General features: G+C 48.5%; 1 protein-coding gene and 2 non-coding genes across 7 annotated transcripts in view; all 3 read right to left on the bottom strand.

The window, feature by feature from the left end:
- The window catches only part of ZFR (zinc finger RNA binding protein), a 176,985-nt gene that overhangs the window by 81,953 nt on the left and 70,315 nt on the right, over positions 1-24,717 (bottom strand). For 4 of the 5 annotated variants that reach the window (XM_063960555.1, XM_063960523.1, XM_063960531.1 and 1 more), the window contains 7 exons: positions 17,781-18,026; positions 15,922-16,166; positions 14,951-15,145; positions 13,556-13,823; positions 7,139-7,323; positions 1,755-1,874; positions 1,484-1,629 (listed from right to left, as the gene is read on the bottom strand). In XM_063960555.1, the coding sequence (XP_063816625.1) occupies positions 1,484-1,629; positions 1,755-1,874; positions 7,139-7,323; positions 13,556-13,823; positions 14,951-15,145; positions 15,922-16,166; positions 17,781-18,026 (1,405 nt within the window). The remainder of the gene's footprint in view (positions 1-1,483; positions 1,630-1,754; positions 1,875-7,138; positions 7,324-13,555; positions 13,824-14,950; positions 15,146-15,921; positions 16,167-17,780; positions 18,027-24,717) is intronic. The other variant, XM_063960537.1, reaches the window with a different exon arrangement.
- On the bottom strand, positions 7,730-7,864 carry LOC134932676 (small nucleolar RNA SNORA66). The gene has a single exon (XR_010179446.1). It is a non-coding gene; the product is annotated as a small nucleolar RNA SNORA66 (small nucleolar RNA).
- On the bottom strand, positions 15,389-15,514 carry LOC134932685 (small nucleolar RNA SNORA66). The gene has a single exon (XR_010179451.1). It is a non-coding gene; the product is annotated as a small nucleolar RNA SNORA66 (small nucleolar RNA).

The following is a 24,717-nucleotide window of genomic DNA, read 5'->3' as shown; positions in this document are numbered from 1 at the left end:
CTCCCCTTAGTCCCTCGTTGCAGTGAGCCTGTTGCCAGCAGGTCTCACTGTAAAATAAAAAACCTAACATATACTTTCTTTCTAGGAGCTCAGGAGAGCCCCTAGTGTGCATCCAGCTCAGCCGGGCACAGAAATCTAACTGAGGTCTGGAGGAGGGGCATAGAGGGAGGAGCCAGTGCACACCAGATAGTACCTAATCTTTCTTTTAGAGTGCCCAGTCTCCTGCGGAGCCCCTCTATTCCCCATGGTCCTTACGGAGTTCCCAGCATCCACTAGGACGTCAGAGAAACAAAGTTTGTGTACATTGAGCCATCAAAAAACAAGGGTTTCACTATCTCACTCTCACTAAAAAAAGTCCGTATTTCGGAATATTCCGTATTTCGAAATATTTGGATATGGGATACTCAACCTGTAAATGGTTACTATAAAAAAGAAAAAGAAAACTCTGCGCTAAATGTACACTGTATTCAAGCTAGAGTGTGCAGTCTGTCATGTAAAGTAATTGACTCAGTAAGACTCCAAAAGTACATAAAAATCAGTTTATATTCAATAATCTTTAAAAAGTAACAGATTCTAACAAACAAGCAGCATATACTTTGCAACAAATATCTAATCTGTATTAACCACAATAATTGGTATAACACACAATATATTAAAACTAGTTGGTTGGTTCGGTTTGGTAAGTAAAATTAACAACACTGGCGTCCCAGTGATTAATTTAAAAAAGTCCCGCAAAAAGTGGTCACAGCTTTATAATAAAAAGCTTAGGGAGATGGTAATGTATAATTACCCATGTGCTGGTTCCTGAAATATTCTGTAGACAGGGTCCATATAATGATTGTGCACAAATAGGTAAAATGTACTTGTGAAGCTGATTAGAAGACTATCGTTCTGTTGACAGATTGCACTGCTCCGGAGGACAGGTAATCGCTGGTATGGAACCCTGTTGGTAAAACCTCCAAAAGACTCTCTCCACGTCACGGTGCTTGCTTGTTAGAATCTGTTACTTTTTAAAGATTATTGAACATAAACTGATTTTTATGTACTTTTTATTAGTTCTAAATTGTTGGCAACTTAGCAAGTTGTCTTACTCAGCTGCTATGTTTCACTATTAAACTAAGTATTAATTGTAATTAGCGCCAGAAGAAAATCAGTGAGGGACACTTGTCCTGTTCTGTTTTTTTTCTAATATTTTGATAAATGGTTACGTCAAAGCTAACTGGTTGCCATGGCACACTACTCCACTGGCAGCAACAAAAGCATCCTCGTCTTGTATGAAGAACCCTTACGGGGACACAAGATATAAAACTCAAAGCGGAGTATATCCACCCGTTATCAACTGCATACTTTTAGTTATCATTTGTATGATATGTATTCTGTATTTCACTGTTTGGTGCCCAGGCGGACTCCGGGCATTACCCAATGTCCCTGTGGACGAAGAAATAAATACATTTTTGTACTGTTACAGGACCTCTGCTCTCACCTCATTTCCATTCTCCACCGCTCCTCTTCCTCTCGCCTTCGCCAATACTCCTCTTTCTGCATCTGCCTCCGCATCTTCTCCTCCTGAAGCTTCCTGGCTCGAATGCTGGGCTTCACTTCCACTTGCAAATCTGGATTGACTTTTTTCTGTTTAAAACACAGTAGTTCTAGGTTTCTGCTGCATGGATACGTCCTATTGTAAAGGCTCGTTTCATCATTTAGTCACTAAGACCATTGACTGGAAGAGTGTAAAACCCTTTCCCGGAACTAACCTTGTACTGCAGCCGATGTCGCCTTCCTTTTAGATGCATCTCCTTGGCATTTGGATCATTAAAACTGCACTCGCACAGCTTGCAGTGGAATCGTATCACTTTCCCTTCATCATTTCGAACCTAAAAATTAATCAAACAAACTAAGTGGCTAAAACATTAAGTTCCTGCAACATTCATTAACGTGGGGTTTTTAAACAGTGAATCTCTTTCTCTGAAACCATTGGGGGGGACAGGGTTGTTGGGGCCCAACTGAAGCTTTATGCCGGGCATGTCCAAACTGCGGCCCTCCAGCTGTTGAGAAACTACACATCCCAGCATGCCCTGACACAGCTTTAGCATTCTCGGATGGCAAAACTGTGTCAGGGCATGCTGGGATATGTAGTGTCACAACAGCTGGAGGGCCGCAGTTTGGACATGCTTGCTTTATGCGCTTCCTACTGGCTCGTTTGAAGTTCATTGGAGAAAGACGGACACACCCCCCCACTCTCTAGCCAGGAAAATTGGCATCATTTGCCATATAATTATTGAGGCTGTCGATATGCAGAGAGGGGGGCTGGAGGTGAAAAACCATCTGGTAGAGGGTTTCAATAAAGTGTTCCCGATTTAAGATTGACGCTCAACCGGAGGTCTGAGGTGGAAGCAAACCTCCAGTCACAGAGAGAAGCCAGCCAAGTGATGGGCTCACCACACGAGAGCTGAGGGGTGAACCGCTTGCCTACATGCAGACTGTAAGCCCCAAACGCACTAGAGGAGAAAAGTAAAAGATCTCACTCAGAAGGGCCAATCTGTGCGAGATCTTTTACAATCTCGTCCAGTGTGTACAATGTCATTAATGATGCGTGCTCCCGCCCATCGTTAACAACCCCCTCTCTGGGCTGAACATGTACAGACGACGGAGGTCCTCGATAACGACAGCCATGCTGCAGACGCAGCATGGGTTCTGTTCCCCCTGCCGCCGCTCCCTTTCCCGCTGGCATCGGCACGTGTGTATGCCAATATCGGAGTTGGTGGGCTAGGCTAGTGTGTATGGGCCTTAAGGCCTTAGCATAGCATTATAAAAACGTTTCTGAAACTTTGTCAGCCACAAGATAAACTAGCATGCAGTCAATCATAGGAACTACAAGCAAATAATAATAACATTTCTTTACCTGTAAACTGCATGATGATTATGTAACAGTGCACTGCCCCCTCTTATCCCTCTCATCTCTCGCAACTGCACCGCTCCCTCCACAAAATGCATACCCCCTCCCGTTCTTCTCCCTTCCTAATGCACTGCTCCCCCCTTGTCCTTCTCCCTCCCCACTGCCCATCCTTCTTCTCCATCCCAAATGCGATGCTACCACCCCCTTCCCATCCTTCTCTCTCCACAATGTGCTGCCCCAACCCCAAATGCATTACCCTCCACTTCCTGTCCTTCTCCCTCCACAATGTGCTACCCCCACCCCCAAATGCACCACCCCTCTCCTTCCTGTCCTCTCTCCCAAATGCACAGCCCAGCTCATCCCTCTCCAATGCACCGCTCGCACTGATCCCTCTCCCTTCCCAATGCACAGCCTTCACTTGTCAGTCAGTCCACATATTACTCTACAGAATACACAGCACCAACCCCCATCGCTCTCTCCTCAATACACAGCCCCCCATCGCTCTCCCCTCAATACAAAGCCCCCCTTTCGTTCTCTCCTCAATACATAGCCCCCCCATCGCTCTATTCTCAATACACAGCCCCCCCCCCCCCATCGCTCTCTCCTCAATACACGGCCCCCACAACTCTCTCCTCAATACACCGCCCCCCCTATCACTCTCAGTACACCGCCCCCCCTATCACTCTCAATACACCGCCCCCCCATCACTCTCAATACACAGCCCCCCCATCACTCTCAATACACAGCCCCCCCATCACTCTCTCCTCAATACACCGCCCCCTCCACATCGCTCTCTCCTCCATACACCACCCCCCATCACTCTCTCCTCAATACACAACCCCCCCCATCACTCTCAATACACAGCCCCCCCATCACTCTCAATACACCGCCCCCCCATCACTCTCAATACACAGCCCCCCCATCACTCTCAATACACAGCCCCCCCATCACTCTCTCCTCAATACACCGCCCCCTCCACATCGCTCTCTCCTCCATACACCACCCCCCATCACTCTCTCCTCAATACACAACCCCCCCCATCACTCTCAATACACAGCCCCCCCATCACTCTCAATACACAGCCCCCCCATCACTCTCAATACACAGCCCCCCCATCACTCTCAATACACAGCCCCCCCATCACTCAATACACAGCCCCCCCATCACTCTCAATACACAGCCCCCCCATCACTCTCAATACACAGCCCCCCCATCACTCTCAATACACAGCCCCCCCATCACTCTCTCCTCAATACACAGCCCCATCACTCTCTCAATACACAGCCCCCCCCAGCACTCTCTCCTCAATACACCGCCCCCTCCACATCGCTCTCTCCTCCATACACCACCCCCCATCACTCTCTCCTCAATACACAACCCCCCCCATCACTCTCAATACACAGCCCCCCCATCACTCTCAATACACAGCCCCCCCATCACTCTCAATACACAGCCCCCCCATCACTCTATACACAGCCCCCCCATCACTCTATACACAGCCCCCCCATCACTCTCTATACACAGCCCCCCCATCACTCTCTATACACAGCCCCCCCATCACTCTCTATACACAGCCCCCCCATCACTCTCTATACACAGCCCCCCCATCACTCTCTATACACAGCCCCCCCATCACTCTCAATACACAGCCCCCCCATCACTCTCAATACACAGCCCCCCCATCACTCTCAATACACAGCCCCCCCCATCACTCTCAATACACAGCCCCCCCATCACTCTCAATACACAGCCCCCCCCATCACTCTCAATACACAGCCCCCCCCATCACTCTCTCCTCAATACACGGCCCCCCCCATCACTCTCAATACACAGCCCACCCCCCATCACTCTCAATACACAGCCCCCCCCCCCCCCCCCCCCCCCATCACTGTCCTCAATACACGGCCCCCCCATCACTATCCTCAATACACAGCCCCCCCCCCCCCCCAATCACTCAATACACGCCCCCCCCCCATCACTCTCTCCTCAATACACGCCCCCCCCATCACACTCTCCTCAATACACGGCCCCCTCATCACTCTCTCCTCAATACACGCCCCCCCCCCCCCCCATCACTCTCTCCTCAATACACGCCCCCCCCATCACTCTCTCCTCAATACACGCCCCCCCATCACTCTCAATACACAGGCCCCCCCCCCCATCACTCTCAATGCACAGCCCCCCCCTCATCACTCTCAATGCACAGCCCACCCCCCATCACTCTCAATACACAGCCCACCCCCCATCACTCAATACACAGCCCACCCCCCATCACTCAATACACAGCCCACCCCCCATCACTCAATACACAGCCCACCCCCCATCACTCAATACACAGCCCACCCCCCATCACTCAATACACAGCCCACCCCCCATCACTCAATACACAGCCCACCCCACATCACTCAATACACAGCCCACCCCACATCACTCAATACACAGCCCACCCCACATCTCTCAATGCACAGCCCCCCCCCTCATCACTCTCAATGCACAGGCCCCCCCCTCATCACTCTCAATGCACAGGCCCCCCCCCTCATCACTCTCAATGCACAGCCCCCCCCCCTCATCACTCTCAATGCACAGCCCCCCCTCATCACTCTCAATGCACAGCCCCCCCCCATCACTCTCAATGCACAGCCCCCCCCATCGCTCTCAATGCACAGCCCCCCCCATCACTCTCAATGCACAGCCCCCCCCCATCACTCTCAATGCACAGCCCCCCCCCCCATCACTCTCAATGCACAGCCCCCCCCCCCCCATCACTCTCAATGCACAGCCCCCCCCCCATCACTCTCAATGCACAGCACCCCCCATCACTCTCAATGCACAGCACCCCCCATCACTCTCAATGCACAGCACCCCCCATCACTCTCAATGCACAGCCCCCCCATCACTCTCAATGCACAGCCCCCCCATCACTCTCAATGCACAGCCCCCCCATCACTCTCAATGCACAGCCCCCCCATCACTCTCAATACACAGCCCCCCCATCACTCTCAATACACAGCCCCCCCATCACTCTCAATACACAGCCCCCCCATCACTCTCAATACACAGCCCCCCCATCACTCAATACACAGCCCCCCCCCCCCCCCCCCGTCACTCAATACACAGCCCCCCCCCCATCACTCCCTCCTCAATACACGGCCCCCCCATCACTCTCTCCTCAATACACGGCCCCCCCATCACTCTCTCCTCAATACACGCCCCCCCCCCATCACTCTCTCCTCAATACACGCCCCCCCCCCATCACTCTCTCCTCAATACACCCCCCCATCACTCTCTCCTCAATACATGGCCCCATCACACTCTCAATACACAGCCCCCCCCTTAGCACTCTCTCCTCAATACACAGCCTCCCCATCGCTCTCTCCTCCATACAGCGCCCCCCATATCGCTCTCTCCTCCATACACCGCTCCCCATCGCTCTCTCCTCAATACACCACCCCTCCATCACTCTATCCTCAATACACAGCCCCCCCCCCCATCACTCTGCTCAATACACAGCCCCCCCCCCCCATCACTCTCTCAATACACAGCCCCCCCCCATCACTCTCTCCTCAATACACAGCCCCCCCCCCCATCACTCTCTCCTCAATACACGGCCCCCCCATCACTCTCTCCTCAATACACGGCCCCCCCATCACACTCTCCTCAATACACGCCCCCACCCCTCTCTCCTCAATACACGGCCCCCCCATCTCACTCTCCTCAATACACAGCCCACTTGAACAGAGGGAGCGGGGATATGTTTGCAACGCTTATAGCTTCACTAAAGCACCACATGCATACACCCACTCCCATTTTGACTACTATCTACATAGGGCTCATGGAGATCCATAACAGACACCATCTCCATGACGTCAGGCACAAGCTGGGCATACCAACGCTTGCACAGAATGACTGCTGCTATATACAGAGCGCAAGTAGTGTGGAAATGAGAAGGAACATTTCTGATTAAGGTTCTGACTTCTTTGATGGCACTGAAGTGTTATTAAAGGAAGAAGAGTGGGCTACTTCGTGCCAGCTGCCATATACTACGTGGGTAGGAAGCCTGGGAGGATAAATGCAATGCAATATGGTGTTTTGAAAGCTCCAAGAAAATTCCATTTCCTTAAGGCACAAGATAACATTGTAGTTCTGCCTCAAGCTAGGTTGCGTGTAATAACCGTGACGGCAGACAAAGCAGAATGCACTGTGTAACCTCTAGCGTACAATGAGGAGGAATAGAACATGTACCTCTTCCACGTAATCGTGCCCCACGGGCTGGACATCACTGTGCAGGGAGCCAAGGGTGTGCACATCTGACACGGAATCCATCTTTGCGTCTTCGGAATACGCGTTAGAGCTGGAGGTGACCTTAACACTGTCACTCATTTTGCCGTCTTCAGGCTTGACCCCAGTTGACTGTAATTTATTTCCACCTAAACATACAAGAACCACATTATAGCAAATGACGTACGATAGAGTACATGCCTCTCTATATGTGCACTGCTTTACTCTTATTATAACCAAAGCACAATAGATACAACTTACACTTGCAGAGTCCTTGGCGCTGCTGGAGTATGTATATATTTACAGAACTTTAGGGCAGATGTATTAAGCCTGGGGAAGTGATAAAGCAGTGATAAGTGGAAGGTGATAAACGCACCAGCCAATCAGCTCCTGTCATTTTTCAAACCCGTTATGATTGGCTGGTGCATCAATCACCTTCCACTTATCACTGCTTTATCACTTCTCCAGGCTTAATACATCTGCCCCAGAATGTTGAAAACATTTCCCACAGGGAAACCTTTTCCCGCCCCATAGCAAAAGAAAGCAAGATAACAAAACTGTTGGAGAAGGAATTACAGACCAGAAAGACGATTCTTTAAGGTTAAAATATCCCTTCTGCATATTTCTATTTAGCAAACGTGTTCCCCTTGCTGCTACAACATCATGCAGAGCTAGTGATCTGGTTTGCAGAGAACATCAAGACATACGATACAGTCAAACGCTTAAAGTACAACTTGTATATACAGACAGTTGCCCTAAAAAAATAGGAAATTTAAATACCTACCGGTACTTCCTTTTCTCATAGTCCGGTAGGGAATACTGGGATGGTCTTGGTACCATGGGGTATAGATGGGGTCCATTGGAGCCTGGCACTTTAAAAATTCTTCAGCGTGTGCTGGCTCCTCCCCTCTATGCCCATCTTGCAGACTCTGTCTAGGAAAAAACTGTGCCCGAGGAGACGGACATACTTTGAGAGAAGGAAAATAGACAAGAAAAGTGGTGATTACCAAACCAGCACACAACACAACAAAAGGATATCCATGCTAACCACAACTTGAAACAAGAAACAGCAACAGCAGACCCAACCAAGATATACAACAAAAAAGCTTTAAGGAAAACAAATGAAGCACAGATGCGGGCGCCCAGTATCCCCTACGGACTACGAGAAAAGTAAGTACCGGTAGGTATTAAATTCCTATTTTCTCTAAAGTCCTAGGGGATACTGAGATGGTCTTCGTACCATGGGAAAGTCCCAAAGCTCCCAGACGGGTGGGAGAGTGTTGAGACCCCTGCAAAACAGAGTAAACAAACTGAAGGTCCTCTTTAGCCAAGGTATCGAACCTGTAAAACTTTTACAAACGTGTTCGAACCAGACCAAGTAGCTGCTCGACACAACTGTAAAGCCGAACACCACGGGCAGCTGGCCATGAAGAATCCACCAACCGTGTGGAGTGGGCCTGAACAGAACTAAACAGCGGCAAGGCCGCTGAAGAGTAAACCTGTTGGATGGTCAGATGGATCCAACGAGCAATGGAGTGTTTTCAAGCAGGACATCCAATTTTGGTAGCGTCATAGAAAACAAAAAGCGAGTCAGATTTCCTGTGATGAGCCGTCCTCGACATAAATCTTCAAAGCCTGAACTAGGTGCAGGGACTTTGGCATAACTGAAGTGTCAGACACCACGGAAACCACTTTCAGCTGATGTGAAACGGCGACACCATTTTAAGCAAAAACTGCGGGAGAGTCCTGAGCTCCGCTCTATCCCCGAGGAACACCAGATAAGGGCTCTTACAGGATAAGGCCCCCAATTCTGACACACGCCTTGCAGAGACCAAGGCCAATAACACGACAGTCTTCCAAGTCAAATACTTCATGTCCACCCTATGTAATGGTTCAAACCAATCCGATTGGAGAAGGGTTAGGACCAAATTGAGATCCCACGGAGTCGTGGGGAGCACAAAGGGCGATTGAATACGAAGGCCACCCTTCAAAAATGTCTGAATCTCTGGGATCACAGCCAACTGCCTTTGGAAGAAGATAGACAAGGCAGAGACTTGACCTTTAATGGAGCCTAAACGTAGGCCCATATCCAAACCTGCCTGCAGGAAGAGGAAGAACCTTAAGATTTAAAATCTACAGTAGATTACTGTCGACCCTCACACCAAGAAACATATTTCTTCCATATGCGGTGGTAATGTTGAGATATTACCACCTTCCTGGCCTGGACCAACCTTGGCGGAAAACCCATTCCTGGCTAAAATCTTAATTTCAACCTCCATGCCGTCAAACGAAGCCGCGGTAAGTCTGGACAGACGAACAGCCCTTGCTGAAGATCTTATTGATGCGGCAGAGGCCAGGGCTCTTCGGGGGACATGGCCAGGAGGTCCGCATACCAAGCTCTGTGAGGCCAATCCGGGGCAATGAGAATTGCCTGAACGCTTTCCCGTTTTAGTCTTTTGAGAACTCTGGGAATTAGGGGTAATGGAGGGAACAGATAGACGAACTGGTAAAACCAAAGCGCAATCAGAGTGTCCGCCGCTGCAGCCTGTGGATCCCTAGTCGGGGAGCAGTAGCGAAACAGTTTCTTGTTGAGGCGAGAAGCCATCAGGTTGATCAGCAGGCAGCCCTACCATTGAACCAACAGGTGAACCACCTGCGGGTGAAGGCCTCATTCCCCCAGGTGCAGATAGTGTCTGCTGAGGAAGCCACCATCCCTGTTGTCCACTCCCGTAAAGAATATGGCTGACATGGCCCTAGCATTGCGGTCCGCCCAGAGAAGTATCCTGGACACTTCTCGCATCGCGGCCCTGCTTTTTGTTCTTCCCTGTCAGTTTATGTACGCCACCGCCGTGGGCGTTGTCCGACTGGACCTGTATGGCCTGATGTTGAAGGATGTAAGAGGCTTGCAGAAGGGCATTGTAAATCGCCCAGAGTTTCAGAATGTTTATAGGAAGAGGAGCCTCTTGGGGCAACCACATTCCCTGAAACAGAGCCCACTGCATCACAGCAGCCCAAACGCAGAGGCTCGCATCCGTTGTCAACAGAATCCACAACTGAATCCCGAGCAGTCGGCCCTCCACTAGGTGGGAGATCTGCAACCACCATAGATGGGAGGTCCTTCCCTGTGGAGAAAGGGATATCCTCTGGTGCATGTGGAGGTGTGACCCTGACTATTTGTCCAGCAGGTCTAGCTGAAAACGGACAGGCATGGAATCTTCCGTACTGAATAGACGTGTAGGAGGCCACCATCTTGCCTAGTAGGCGGATGCAATGATGTACCGAGATCTTGTGTGGTTTCAGAACGGAGTGGACCATAGACTGGTTTGTCAAGGCTTTGTCCATAGGCAGAAACACTTTCTGAGACACCGTGTCCAGTATCATCCCCAGGAACTGAAGTCTCTGTGAAGGTTCCAGGTGTGATTTTTGTTGATTGAGAATCCACCCATGACTACGTGACTTCTCACAAATCAGGTTGATGCTTTCCAACAACCAAGCCCTGGACACAGCTTTCATGAGGAGATCGTCCAAGTACGGGACGATGTTAACCCCCAACACGCAGAGTTGCAACATCATCTCGCCATAACCTTTGTGAACACTCTCGGTGCTGTGGAGAGACCAAAAGGCAAGGCCCGAAACTAGAAGTGGCTGTCCTGCAGAGCAAATCTGAGGTAAGCCTTATTAGGGATGTGAAGGTACGAATCCTTGATATTCAGGGATACCAGGAACTCCCCTTCCTTTAGGCCCGAGACCACCACTCTGAGATTCCATTTTGAAGTTGAACAACCGCAGGCACAGGTTCATAGATTTGAGGTTTAAGATCGGTCGTACCGAACAGTCCGGCTTCGGTACCACGAACAGGCTTGAATAAAATCTTTTGTTTCGAAGCAGAGGGACTAGGACAATAACCTGCGGTAACAGTAGTTTTTGAATGGCGTGCATCTGAGGCATCACCATCAGTGTCAGCCTGCAAGATGTGGGCCAGTGTACGCTTTTGTGGACCAATGGTAGGGGTTTGAGGTGTCTGAGTATTGCGTCTCATTACGGGATAATTCAATCTGAACGTTAATAATCATCCCCTTTGTGGAATCCAACCATGCAGGGTCAGACCCACTAACATGAGACTGTGTACCAAGTACAGTGTAATGATCCCCAAGGGGAAGAAAAATACTCTGCTGTGCAGAAAACGCCCTTAGACATTGTGAAGGTCACACACACACAGGAGAATACATGTTAAGCACAATTAATTAACAGATCCCTCCAGGGAGACCCAGGGCTATGAGGAATACAGCCACACAGCGCCCCTTTAGTTAATAATCACAGCTGGGCGCAGACTAAGTACCCCATATAGGTTATTAATACTTCTAATACTGTGCCCCCCCCTCTTTGTGGAGGAGCTGAGCTTCTCTGTCAGCGTTTGCAGTGAGAGCTGTAGAGGGAAAATGGCGCTGGTGAGCTGCTGCTCAGTGTGAAGGTCCACCCCCTTAATGGCACGCTTCCCGCACTTTTTTTTATACTGGCCTGAGGAATTTGTCAGACAGAGGGTTAAAACCCCTGTTATATGTTAGCCAGTGTGGGTAAGCAGTGAGACTCAGCGCGCCCCTTATCAGCGGGACACACTACATTGCATGTCCACCTGAGCCCCCTGGAGCGCAGCCTGCACTCAGGGCTGCGCTCCTACCCTTGTGCCGCTACTCCCGCCAGCGACCCACTAACTGGGGCGTCGACGCTGTACTCACCACTCTTCTGTCTCTGTTGGGGGGTGGCGGCGTGCTGCGGGAGGGTATGCGGCGCCGTGGTGTTGCTTGCGAATGGCTCCCTCAGGAGCTCAGTGTCCTGTCAGCAGAGAAACGAGAACATTAACTCTGTAGGAAGTTGGGCCGTTCTCCCCACTAAGTACTACAAAGCAGACAGGCTGCTGTCAAACAGCCCCGACTGAAAATAACAAAGAAAAACAAAAGAAGAAAACTGTTCAGGAGCTCTCCAAAGCGCGACCGGCTCCTCCGGGCACAATTTCTAAATAGAGTCTGGTAGGAGGGGCATAGAGGGAGGAGCCAGCCCACACTATTAAACGCTTAAAGTGCCAATGGCTCCTAGTGGACCTGTCTATACCCCATGGTACTAATGTGAACCCCAGCATCCACTAGGACGTAAGAGAAAAACTAAAACAAAGTTTTGAAGAAACCTCTCTGGAGCACCAGAGAATGCACCCATGTCCTTGGGCACATTTTTCTAAACTCAGTCTGCAGGAGGGGCATAGAGGGGAGGAGCCAGCACACTCTGAAGAATTGTTAAAGTGCCAGGCTTTAATGGACCCCATCTATACCCCATGGTACTAAGACCATCCCAGTATCCCCTAGGACGTTACAGAAAAGTTCAAAAGGACTGGGGTGCTTTTTAAAAACATTATTTAGTTAATTAGTGGAGTATTATGAATATTTGCTGTGTGACAGGGGATGGAGGGGGGCGTAAAGGCTACTCCACACAAACCTGCAAAAAAAAATATACAGAACTCATTTTCTGGATTCTATTAGTCCTCTAAATGAGTGGCTCTCAAACTGTGCAGAGTGCCTTACTATACAGAGGCTTCTCATTCTAGCTAGTACCACTTGCTTGCTCTAGATAGGCACACACCGGCTTAGAGAGAGAAATCCGAGAGCAGCAAGTAAAAATTAAAAAACATTCAGACAGATTCAATTACCTGCGGTGTTTAATGCCCATTCAATTACTCGCCATTTCCCCTGCACAGTAATTTACATTCCATGTTATGGCCCAGATTTATCAAACCTTGGGGAGTGATAAATTACACGGTGATAAAGTACCAACCAATCAGCTCCTGCCTGCCATTTTTCAAACACAACCTGTAACATGGCAGTTAGGAGCTGGTTGGTTGGTACTTTATCGCCATGCAATTTATCACTCTCCAAGGCTTGATAAATCTGGGCCTATGTGCGGAATCTAAGGGTTACCCCGTATGTTACGTCCCAGAGGGTGCCCTTAATGCAGGTATTTTCCCCACTGCTCCCGGGGCTGCAAGGAAACATCTGCGTTATGTAAACCCCCACTTAATGCGTGTGGTAGCAATCCTTTATTAAATCGCTCGGCGTCTTATTTGAATCTGCCACATGGAGCAGAAAGCATAAATGGCAAATCTTACGGAGACCAATTTCTATAGTAAATGTTTCACCTATGACCGAGATTGAAATGAAACTTTATATACCAGACAGTTTGATTCTTAGGGAAAGTAGGGGGGAAGAGTGTGACGTCTGGATGCAGTAAGCTCTGTGGCCCAGTTATTTTTTATGAAATACGTCTGTTAACCTCAATGGTTCCACTCTTATTTGCCTGGTACACACAGGCAGAATACAGAAGAAATCCACTTGCCTACAAAGGTTATTTTTGGCGTGGTTATTTTCTTGACTATGCTGTTAGAGGAGATGCTGGACATTTTGCTTGCGTTCGCAGTGCCGAGTGATGAGCTGGAGGTCAGCAGCTTTGCAGCCGACGTGGTGACAGAGGCCCCGTTAGTGCTGGATGTGCTGTTTGCAGAGGCAGCTGCTTTGGAGACAGCTGCAGAAGTGACAGACTGGTTCACAACATTCGGTTCTGTTGACGGAATTGGTTTGCCGAGCTTGGTGTGCAGCTTCACGACCTGCAGGAAGGAGAAAACCAGTGACCAGGAGTGATATATTTCGTTTTTCTCCCTTAGTAAAGTCAAATTTAGGCTAGTAGAAAAATTCTTCCTGGCTAAAACAACCAACATAACAAAGCAGGGATGTAGTTATGTGACCGCACAATACAGACGCCTACATCCCACCCCCTGAAAATCCCGACTAACAAGCACTATTCCACAACACCCATAGAGTAGGAGTAAAACCTGCAGCTCGTTACTGAGCCCTCAAGAAGCTTTGTTCCGCTCAGCCCCCCCCCCCCCCCCGCGCATTCTAATCCCCGGGATTCAGGCACCGGTCACCCATACGCAACCCATTAAGCATACCCGTTCCTTGTACACATTGGTACAGGGAGTTCAAAAGGTCTCTCCACAGTGAGCGCTCTTGTTTCTGGCTGCAAATCTCGCCAGGGAGGCCAGAGAGAGACGACACCTTTAACACTTAATGTAGATAAGTATGGGACGATAAAGTGGTAAAAAAAAATTGTCATATTACTTAGCACACATTCTTGGGGGTGATTCAATTGTACACAAATGGACACCAAACAGAGCAAATCAATTGTTTCTCCGTTCTGGCGGCCGTTACCATTTAATGCACCAGGTTTAGCTGTACAAGGTGGCTAAACACATCTTAAGATCTTCTCTGGGCGCTGAAACTTTTCAAAAAAATTTTCTTGCAACCCCAGAGGCTGCGAGAAGGAAATGTGTCTGCCACGGCTAACGGGCGCCTGATATGAGCAACAACTGAATTGCTCCGAGATGCCCATTCGTTTAGATGACCAGCCCAGAACATTTAAATAGCCCCCCAATCTCTGCTGGGAAACTTGCTTAGCACGCAGTCAGGAGGGACTTTCTGAACTCCCTGCACTTTGTGCTGCACCAACGTCACTGCCCCTAACAAAATGACAGGCTGCATGTTCCTGGTGAGGTTACGCTTCCAGTGAAGCTCCGTCCAGGTCGCTTTAGAATCAGGTTAGCATTACAGCCATACTTTTTGCAAAAATAGAATAAAAAACCCAAACTGAACAATCTACCCAAGACTAGAGAATTGGAACTGGCTTGACTCCAAATAGAGAGACATCCAGTGTACCTTTGAGATGCGAACGTACCTTCTGATGTTTAGAGCCTCTGATGTGGGCGGCATACGCATCGGCCCCTGTGCAGGAGACGTCGCAGAGCTCACAGCGTAGCTGGTTCTGGGTCCCGCGGATTGCGGTGCTGCTGCAGCTGCTGGTGTTTTGGGAGGCTTTTAAGGCCGCTTCTTTTTTCTTATGTTTTTGCCCTTCTAAATGCTCCTTGTAGGTCTGTTGGAAAACGCAGAATCAAAAAAAGTAAAAAATATGGTTGACAATAGACCACAGTTAACAAGACATATGGCTACAGTAGATTGCAGTCCCTGAAAGCGATAGATGTGACCATCTACAGCAGGTTCAATGGGGGAGATTCAAATGTTTGAAAAGTCGGTTGGGTGTCTGTTTTTTCCTGTCTATTAGAAAAAACAGACTCCCAACTGACTTCTCAAACATTTGAATCTCCCCCTATGTGTGCCATGTAAGACGTAGATGCCTGTGTCTGCGGCTCTTATAACACTTCAATTTCCACATCAATTAATGTAGCAAATGTGTTCCCCCGACTCCTGCAACCGGATGCAGAGCTAGTGATCTGGTTTGCAAATAATAAGTATAGCAATCTAAACACAGCTTACCAGGACAGACAGAAAGCTATGACGTGTATGGACCCAACCATTTCTAGCAAACCGTACAATATATAAAATGTGCGGATTGTGTCGTAGTGACAAATGTGTCATTTTAAAGGGACAGGAAATACTGTCATCATAAGGCAGGGATGGGGGAACCTTAGGCCCTCCAGCTGGTTTTGAACTACACATACCAGCATGCCTTGCTACAGTTTTGCTATTTGGCCATGCTAAAACTGTTGCAGGGCATGCTGGGATGTGTAGTTCAACAATAGCTGGAGGGTTGAAGGCTCCCCATCCCTGTTATAAGGTGACCAAAGATCTGGGAAAGGTATCCATTTCTTCCAGGTATGGATGGCAGCCAGGAATAGACAAGCAAGTTACCTGCGGGCCAGCACAGCTAATCTTGCAGACATCACAGTAATGGATCTGAGGTGGTTTGGGCGGTTGTTTCGGCTTCAGCTGCTTATTTTGAAACGGAACCTTTTTGGTGAAGCTGGTCCCGGTCCAGGCTGCGGTGGCAGCAGCCGCAGCAGCGGCAGCTGCTTGTTTTTGCTGTTGCTGCTGCTGTTGGTAATAGGAAGAGGCGGCGGAATACACTGCTGCTTCATAACCTGAGTAAGCCGCACCTAGATATAAAAAATGACAAATTATTCAGTTTAAAATTTATAGTCTCGGAGATAAAAGAATAAAATAAAAAAATTCAGGCGCTTTGAAGCCAAATCTAAAAGCCTGGAGCCAGTAGGATCCATAGACATCAACTGTATTTGTATCAAGAAATGTATTTGTATACTGTAATTGTATCAAGAAATGATACAATTAAGGGCCTAATTCAGACCTGATCGCAGCATCGAACTTTTTCTCTAATGGGCAAAACCATGGGGGTTATTCAGACCTGATCACTAGGCTGCTAAAATAATTGTCCTACGATCAGAACGTCGCCGCCGAGCTGCTAAAAAACCCTCAGTCAGCAGACAGTTGCAAAACCGTTCGCAGCTCACTCACCATTGAATGATGTGCCCTGTGTGTGCAGTCCCTGCGCAGCCCAGGACTTACTCCTACAGTGCAATCAGAACAGGCTGATCGGGTTCCGGAGCTGACGTCACACACCCTCCCTGAAAACACCTGCGTTTTCTCAGACACTTCCAGAAAACGGTCAGTTACCACCCACAAAACGGCCTCCTCCTTTCAATCCGCATGCGAATGGCTGTGCGATTAGAATTTTCGCACCAGCCTGACGCTGACTGGCGATGCCTGTTTGCCGACGCACGTGCGCACTGCATACACAGTTAATAGCTGATCGTCCGCTGTGCGAAAAAGCACAGCAGCTCTCAGGTCTGAATTGGGCCCCATGTGCAGAACAGGCGAAGCAGAAGTAACATGTGCAGAGAGTTAGATTTTTAGGTGGGGTGTGTTCAAACGGAAACCTAAATTACAGTGTAAAAAATAAAGCAGCCAGTATTTACCCTGCACAGAAACAATATAACCCACCCAAATCTAACTCTGCACATGTTACATCTGCCCCACATGATTTGTTCTATCAAAATTTGTGTGATCAACACAAGTGGATGAGGCCTAACAGACACTTAAAAACTAAAACATACGTACAACGCTTACCACCTCTACAAGGATAACACCATTCCAAATATCAACGTTTTTAATTAAAAGGTGGTAAACCTGTTTACATGTATTTTCATTATAATTATACAGCACTTTAATAATGCAACACATTCTGCAGCTCATAGATGACTATCGCAATATAAAGCACCAATCGAAAACTTCTACTAGATCTTATTGAAAACGGATACAATGGCAGAGATTCAATTGTTTTATCATGCCCCATCTCCCATCTAAAGTGACGGGCGATCAGGGGGTGGTATTCAATAATTTTTTTCATTGCTCCCAAATAGACCGGGTTTAGTCGTGTAAAGCTGCTAAGTCAGTATAAACTAATGGGTGCAACGTGAAAAGTGCCATTTGGCCACTCAAACCGGTCACTTTTTTCACATTTCAGCTCGCTACTCCCAGGGTGTGCGAGCTGAAATGCCGGTGCCTGTTCACGCCCAACCGGAGTAACAACTGAATTGCTTAGCCGTCAGTGAATCAATTGAATCTCGCCCAATGAGAGTGAATGCCCCAACTAAGTCTCAAAGACCCTTCGAGGCCCAACACCCCACCACCACCCAAATGAACTGCTTATAGCTGTATGCCTAATAGCGAATGGAAAACGTAGTAGAAATTACCGGAGTATGTAACAGCAGTTGTGCTGTAGGTGGCACTCTGTGTGTATGAGGGCACCACAGTGGCAGCAGCAGCAACAGGCTGCACAGTGGAGGACACTGGGTATATAGAGAAGGTAGTCGTAGCAGGACTGGGGTTAGCCGGTTTGATTGCAGTCACTTGTCGAGCCTGTTGCGCCTGAGTGTATTGTGCAGCACCCTGGCTGTAGCCAGCCTTGGGGCCAACTGGAAAAGACAAGGCGAAAGGAGCTGGTACAACGGAAGGAGAGAGAGATGTGTTGCATAAAATAATGTAGTTTAGTTGCAGTTTGGGTAATTTTCTAAAGCTTTAAAATGTTTTACCATAATCAGTACATTTCTATAGTATTTGCTGGATAGCATCGTATAATAAATACAGTACACATCAGTGTCTGCTCCAGCTGTGGAGCTGCAGACAGTCCAAAATTCAAATCGGGAAGCCGCAGCAAATGCCACCACACACACTGCCAATCATCGCCAGCCAGGACTCACTGGCAGTTGGTGTGCCTCCTCTATTTGAATTTTGGACTATGCTGCAGCCCCACCTCTGGAGCCGACACTGGTACACATCACATTTTTTACAATGTCATAAACACACTAATATATATAAGAATTTACTTACCGATAATTCTATTTCTCGTAGTCCGTAGTGGATGCTGGGAACTCCGTAAGGACCATGGGGAATAGCGGCTCCGCAGGAGACTGGGCACAAAAGTAAAGCTTTAGGACTACCTGGTGTGCACTGGCTCCTCCCCCTATGACCCTCCTCCAAGCCTCAGTTATGATACTGTGCCTGGACGAGCGTACACAATAAGGAAGGATTTATGAATCCCGGGTAAGACTCATACCAGCCACACCAATCACACTGTACAACCTGTGATCTGAACCCAGTTAACAGCATGATAACAGAGGAGCCTCTGAACAGATGGCTCACAACAATAATAACCCGATTTTTGTAACAATAATTATGTACCAGTATTGCAGACAATCCGCACTTGGGATGGGCGCCCAGCATCCACTACGGACTACAAGAAATAGAATTATCGGTAAGTAAATTCTTATTTTCTCTGACGTCCTAGTGGATGCTGGGAACTCCGTAAGGACCATGGGGATTATACCAAAGCTCCCAAACGGGCGGGAGAGTGCGGATGACTCTGCAGCACCGAATGAGAGAACTCCAGGTCCTCCTCAGCCAGGGTATCAAATTTGTAGAATTTAGCAAACGTATTTGCCCCTGACCAAGTAGCTGCTCGGCAAAGTTGTAACGCCGAGACCCCTCGGGCAGCCGCCCAAGATGAGCCCACCTTCCTTGTGGAATGGGTTTTTACAGATTTTGGCTGTGGCAGGCCTGCCAGAGAATGTGCAAGCTGAATTGTACTACAAATCCAACGAGCAATAGTCTGCTTAGAAGCAGGAGCACCCAGCTTGTTGGGTGCATACAGGATAAACAGCGAGTCAGATTTCCTGACTCCAGCCATCCTGGAAACATATTTTCAAGGCCCTGACTACGTCCAACAACTTGGAGTCCTCCAAGTCACTAGTAGCCGCAGGTACCACAATAGGTTGGTTCAGATGAAACACTGAAACAACCTTAGGGAGAAAATGAGGACGAGTCCTCAATTCCGCCCTGTCTGAATGGAAGATCAGATAAGGGCTTTTACAGGATAAAGCCCGCCAATTCTGACACGCGCCTGGCCGAGGCCAGGGCCAACAACATGACCACTTTCCATGTGAGATATTTTAACTCCACAGATTCAAGTGGTTCAAACCAATGTGACTTTAGGAACCCCAAAACTACATTGAGATCCCAAGGTGCCACTGGAGGCACAAAAGGAGGCTGTATATGCAGTACCCCTTTTACAAATGTCTGAACTTCAGGTAGTGAAGCTAGTTCTTTCTGGAAGAACATTGACAGGGCCGAAATTTGAACCTTAATGGACCCCAATTTTAGGCCCATAGACACTCCTGTTTACAGGAAATGCAGGAATCGACCTAGTTGAAATTCCTCCATCGGGGCCTTACTGGCCTCGCACCACGCAACATACTTTTGCCAAATGCGGTGATAATGCTTTGCGGTTACATCGTTCCTGGCTTGATCAGGGTAGGGATGACTTCATCCGGAATGCCTTTTTCCTTCAGGATCCGGCGTTCAACCGCCCTGCCGTCAAACGCAGCCGCGGTAAGTCTTGGAATAGACAGGGTCCTTGCTGGAGCAGGTCCCTTCTTAGAGGTAGAGGCCACGGGTCCTCCGTGAGCATCTCTTGAAGTTCCGGGTACCAAGTCCTTCTTGGCCAAGCCGGAGCCACAAGTATAGTTCTTACTCCCCTCCGTCTTATAATTCTCAGTACTTTTGGTATGAGAGGAAGAGGAGGGAACACATACACTGACTGGTACACCCACGGTGTTACCAGAGCGTCCACAGCTATTGCCTGAGGGTCCCTTGACCTGGCGCAATACCTGTCCAATTTTTTGTTTAGGCGGGACGCCATCATGTCCACCTTTGGTTTTTCCCAATGGTTTACAATCATGTGGAAGACTTCTGGGTGAAGTCCCCACTCTCCCGGGTGGAGGTCGTGCCTGCTGAGGAAGTCTGCTTCCCAGTTGTCCACTCCCGGAATGAACACTGCTGACAATGCTATCACATGATTTTCCGCCCAGCGAAAAATCCTTGCAGCTTCTGCCATTGCCCTCCTGCTTCTTGTGCCACCCTGTCTGTTTACGTGGGCGACTGCCGTGATGTTGTCCGACTGGATCAGCACCGGCTGACCTTGAAGCAGAGGTCTTGCTTGGCTTAGGGCATTGTAAATGGCCCTTAGCTCCAAAATATTTATGTGAAGTGATGTCTCCAGGCTTGACCACAAGCCCTGGAAATTTCTTCCCTGTGTGACTGCTCCCCAGCCTCGCAGGCTGGCATCCGTGGTCACCAGGACCCAGTCCTGAATGCCGAATCTGCGGCCCTCTAGAAGATGAGCACTCTGCAACCACCACAGGAGAGACACCCTTGTCTTTGGTGACAGGGTTATCCGCTGATGCATCTGAAGATGCGATCCGGACCATTTGTCCAGCAGGTCCCACTGGAAAGTTCTTGCGTGGAATCTGCCGAATGGAATTGCTTCGTAGGAAGCCACCATTTTTCCCAGGACCCTTGTGCACTGATGCACTGACACTTGGCCTGGTTTTAGGAGGTTTCTGACTAGTTCGGATAACTCTCTGGCTTTCTCCTCCGGGAGAAAACACCTTTTTCTGGACTGTGTCCAGGATTATCCCTAGGAATAGAAGGCGTGTCGTCGGGATCAGCTGCGATTTTGGAATATTGAAAATCCAACCGTGCTGCCGCAGCACTATCTGAGATAGTGCTACCCCGACTTCCAACTGTTCCCTGGATCTTGCCCTTATCAGGAGATCGTCCAAGTAAGGGATAACTAAAACTCCCTTCTTTCGAAGGAGTATCATCATTTCGGCCATTACCTTGGTAAAGACCCGGGGTGCCGTGGACAATCCAAACAGCAGCGTCTGAAACGGATAGTGACAGTTCTGTACCACAAACCTGAGGTACCCTTGGAGAAGGGTAAATTGGGACATGTAGGTAAGCATCTTTGATGTCCAGAGAGACCATATAGTCCCCTTCTTCCAGGTTTGCAATCACTGCTCTGAGTGACTCCATCTTGAATTTGAACCTTTGTATGTAAGTGTTCAAGGATTTTAGATTTAAAATTGGTCTCACCGAGCCGTCCGGCTTCGGTACCACAAATAGTGTGGAATAGTACCCCTTTCCCTGTTGCAGGAGGGGTACCTTGATTATCACCTGCTGGGAATACAGCCTGTGAATGGCTTGCAATACTGCCTCCCTGTCTGAGGGAGACGTCGGTAAAGCAGACTTTATGAAACGGCGAGGGGGAGACGTCTCGAATTTCTTGAGACGGGCCCCCACCGTGCCTGAGTCCGCTTGTAAAGCCCCAGCGTCATGCTGAGGACTTTGCGGAGGCGGGAGAGGGCTTTTGTTCCTGGGAACTGGCTGTTTGCTGCAGCCTTTTTCCTCTCCCTCTGCCACGGGGCAGAAATGAGGCGCCTTTTGCCCGCTTGCCCTTATGGGGCCGAAAGGACTGCGCCTGATAATACGGCGTCTTCTTAGGTTGAGAAGCTACCTGGGGTAAAAATTTGGATTTTCCAGCAGTTGCCGTGGCTACCAGGTCTGATAGACATACCCCCAAATAACTCCTCCCATCTTATAAGGCAATACTTCCATGTGCCTTTTAGAATCCGCATCACCTGACCACTGCCGCGTCGATAAACCTCTTCTTGCAGATATGGACAGCGCGCTAACTCTTGATGCCAGTCGGCAAATATCCCTCTGTGCATCACGCATATATAAAAATGCATCCTTCAAATGCTCTTATAGTCCGTAATATACTGTCCCTATCTAGGGTATCAATATTTTCAGTCAGGGAATCCGACCACGCCACGCCCGCACTGCACATCCAGGCTGAGGCGATTGCTGGTCGCAGTATAACACCCGTGTGAGTGTATATACATTTTAGGATATTCTCCTGCTTTCTATCGGCAGGTTCCTTTAGGGCGGCCGTATCAGGAGAGGGTAGTGCTACCTGTTTAGACAAGCGTGTGAGCGCTTTATCCACCCTAGGGGGTGTTTCCCAACGTGCCCTATCCTCTGGCGGGAAAGGGTATGATGCCAATAACCTTTTAGGAATTATCAGTTTTTTATCGGGGGAAACCCACGCCTCATCACACACTTCATTTAATTCCTCGGATACAGGAAAAACTACAGGCAGTTTTTTCTCACCAAACATAATACCCTTTTTAGTGGTACTTGTATTATCAGAGATATGCAATACATTTTTCATTGCTTCAATCATGTAACGTGTGGCCCTAGTGGAAGTCACGTTTGTCTCCTCATCGACACTGGAGTCAGTATCCGTGTCTGTGTCTGCCATTGAGGTAACGGGCGTTTTAAAGCCCCTGATGGCGTTTGAGACCCCTGGACAGGCACAAGCTGAGTAGCCGGCTGTCTCATGTCGTCAACTGTCTGTCGTAAAGAGCTGACACTGTCACGCAATTCCTTCCATAAGCTCATCCACTCAGGTGTCGACTCCCTAGGGGGTGACAACTCTATAATAGGCAATTGCTCCGCCTCCATCTCATTTTCCTCCTCAAACATGTCGACACAATCGTACCGACACACCGCACACACACAGGGAATGCTCTGATAGAGGACAGGACCCCACTAGCCCTTTGGGGAGACAGAGGGAGAGTATGCCAGCACACACCAGAGCGCTATATATAGACAGGAATACCACTATAAAATGTGCTTTTCCCTTTATAGCTGCTGTTAGTATCAAAACTGCGCCAAATTAGTGCCCCTATCTCTTTTTTACCCTTTTCTGTAGTGCAGGACTGCAGGGGAGAGTCAGGGAGACGTCCTTCCAGCGGAGCTGTGATGGAAAAATAGGATTTTGGTACTTACCAGGTAAATCCTTTTCTTTGAATCCATAGGGGGCACTGGAGTACTCTTGGGATATGGGCGGCGTAGCAGAACAAAGGCACTGAATATTTAAATTTAGAACTCTCCACCCCTCCATATCCCTAGAGTACCTCAGTGTACGAACCCAGTGTTTTTACTGAGCGAACTACTATAGAGAGGTTGACAATGGAGAATTCCTATAACATAACGGACAACAACAAAGTTGACCCATAACGTTAGTGTCAACTAAACAGTTGACAGCATAACCGATAGACCTTTATAGTTTGAACCAATCGGTTAAAATGTGTTACCATAAGCTCCTTTGAGCTTAATACAAACCAGGTAAAACGTGTTACCCTAAGCTCCTCTGAGCTTAAAACAACCCAGGTAAAACTGCTCTGGGTGGGCGTCCAGTGCCCCCTATGGATTCAAAGAAAAGGATTTACCTGGTAAGTACCAAAATCCTATTTTCTTTTTCATCCACTAGGGGTCACTGGAGTACTCTTGGGACGTACCAAAGCTTCCCTCATGGGCGGGAGAGCTGTTTGACACTTTTAACAGTAGGCAGCCAAAGCTAGATGCTGATGCCGCAACCATTCATAACGTGTAAACGTGCACAAACGTGGTGCACTGAAGGCTATGTAGCCGCGTCGTAGACGCTCCACGACCCGCTGGGTCTGACATTCCCATAGAACCTGTGGGATGAGCTATTACTGACGTAGGCGATTGTAACTTAGCCTTAAAGTAAGCCTGACTTGTAGTCATTATTATCCCACTGGATAATGTCTGCTGAGAAACTGGCTAACCCCAGTTGGCAGCATTATAGAGAACAAACAACGTATCCGTATCACGTACTGTAGACGTTCGGAACATATATAAACGCGTAATGCGTGTACCACATTCAGAATTCTAGAATGTGCTGTCAACACAGGAACCACTATTGGTTTATTGATGTGAAGAATAAGAAAGCGGAATTCGTCCGAAGATCTGCTTTGTCATGAGAAAACTCAAATACGGTGGCTTGGAATACAAGGCACCCAAATATGAAAACAAAACCCTTGCCGAAGCGAAGGCTAGAAGAAAAATGTTTTCCCAAGTGAGAAACTTAATCCCCATTTATTGTAAGGGTTCAAAATATGAAAACTGTAAGAAATCTGAACCCAACCTCAAGTCACCTGGCGCTGTAGGTGGGATAAATGGAGGCTGCACTTTGATGACACCTTGTAGAAAGGTGTGTACAGACGCAATAGAGTCAAACGTCTTTGAAAATAAGTTGACCACACAGATACCTGCACCCTCAGTGCAGATAAACGCAGTTTTCCATCCCACCCCGTTTAACAGAATACGGGTAACTTGAAGGATGATGTCGGAAACTTCCGAGCTTTACCACCTATGTAAGCACACCAAATTTTGTAATAATGAGCTGCCTTAAGCGGCTTACTA

This window comes from Pseudophryne corroboree, chromosome 1, assembly GCF_028390025.1.
Source record: "Pseudophryne corroboree isolate aPseCor3 chromosome 1, aPseCor3.hap2, whole genome shotgun sequence".
NCBI lineage: Eukaryota > Metazoa > Chordata > Amphibia > Anura > Myobatrachidae > Pseudophryne > Pseudophryne corroboree.
The sequence above is the reverse complement of the archived record's forward strand: the minus strand, read 5'-3'. Positions and strand labels throughout refer to the sequence as shown.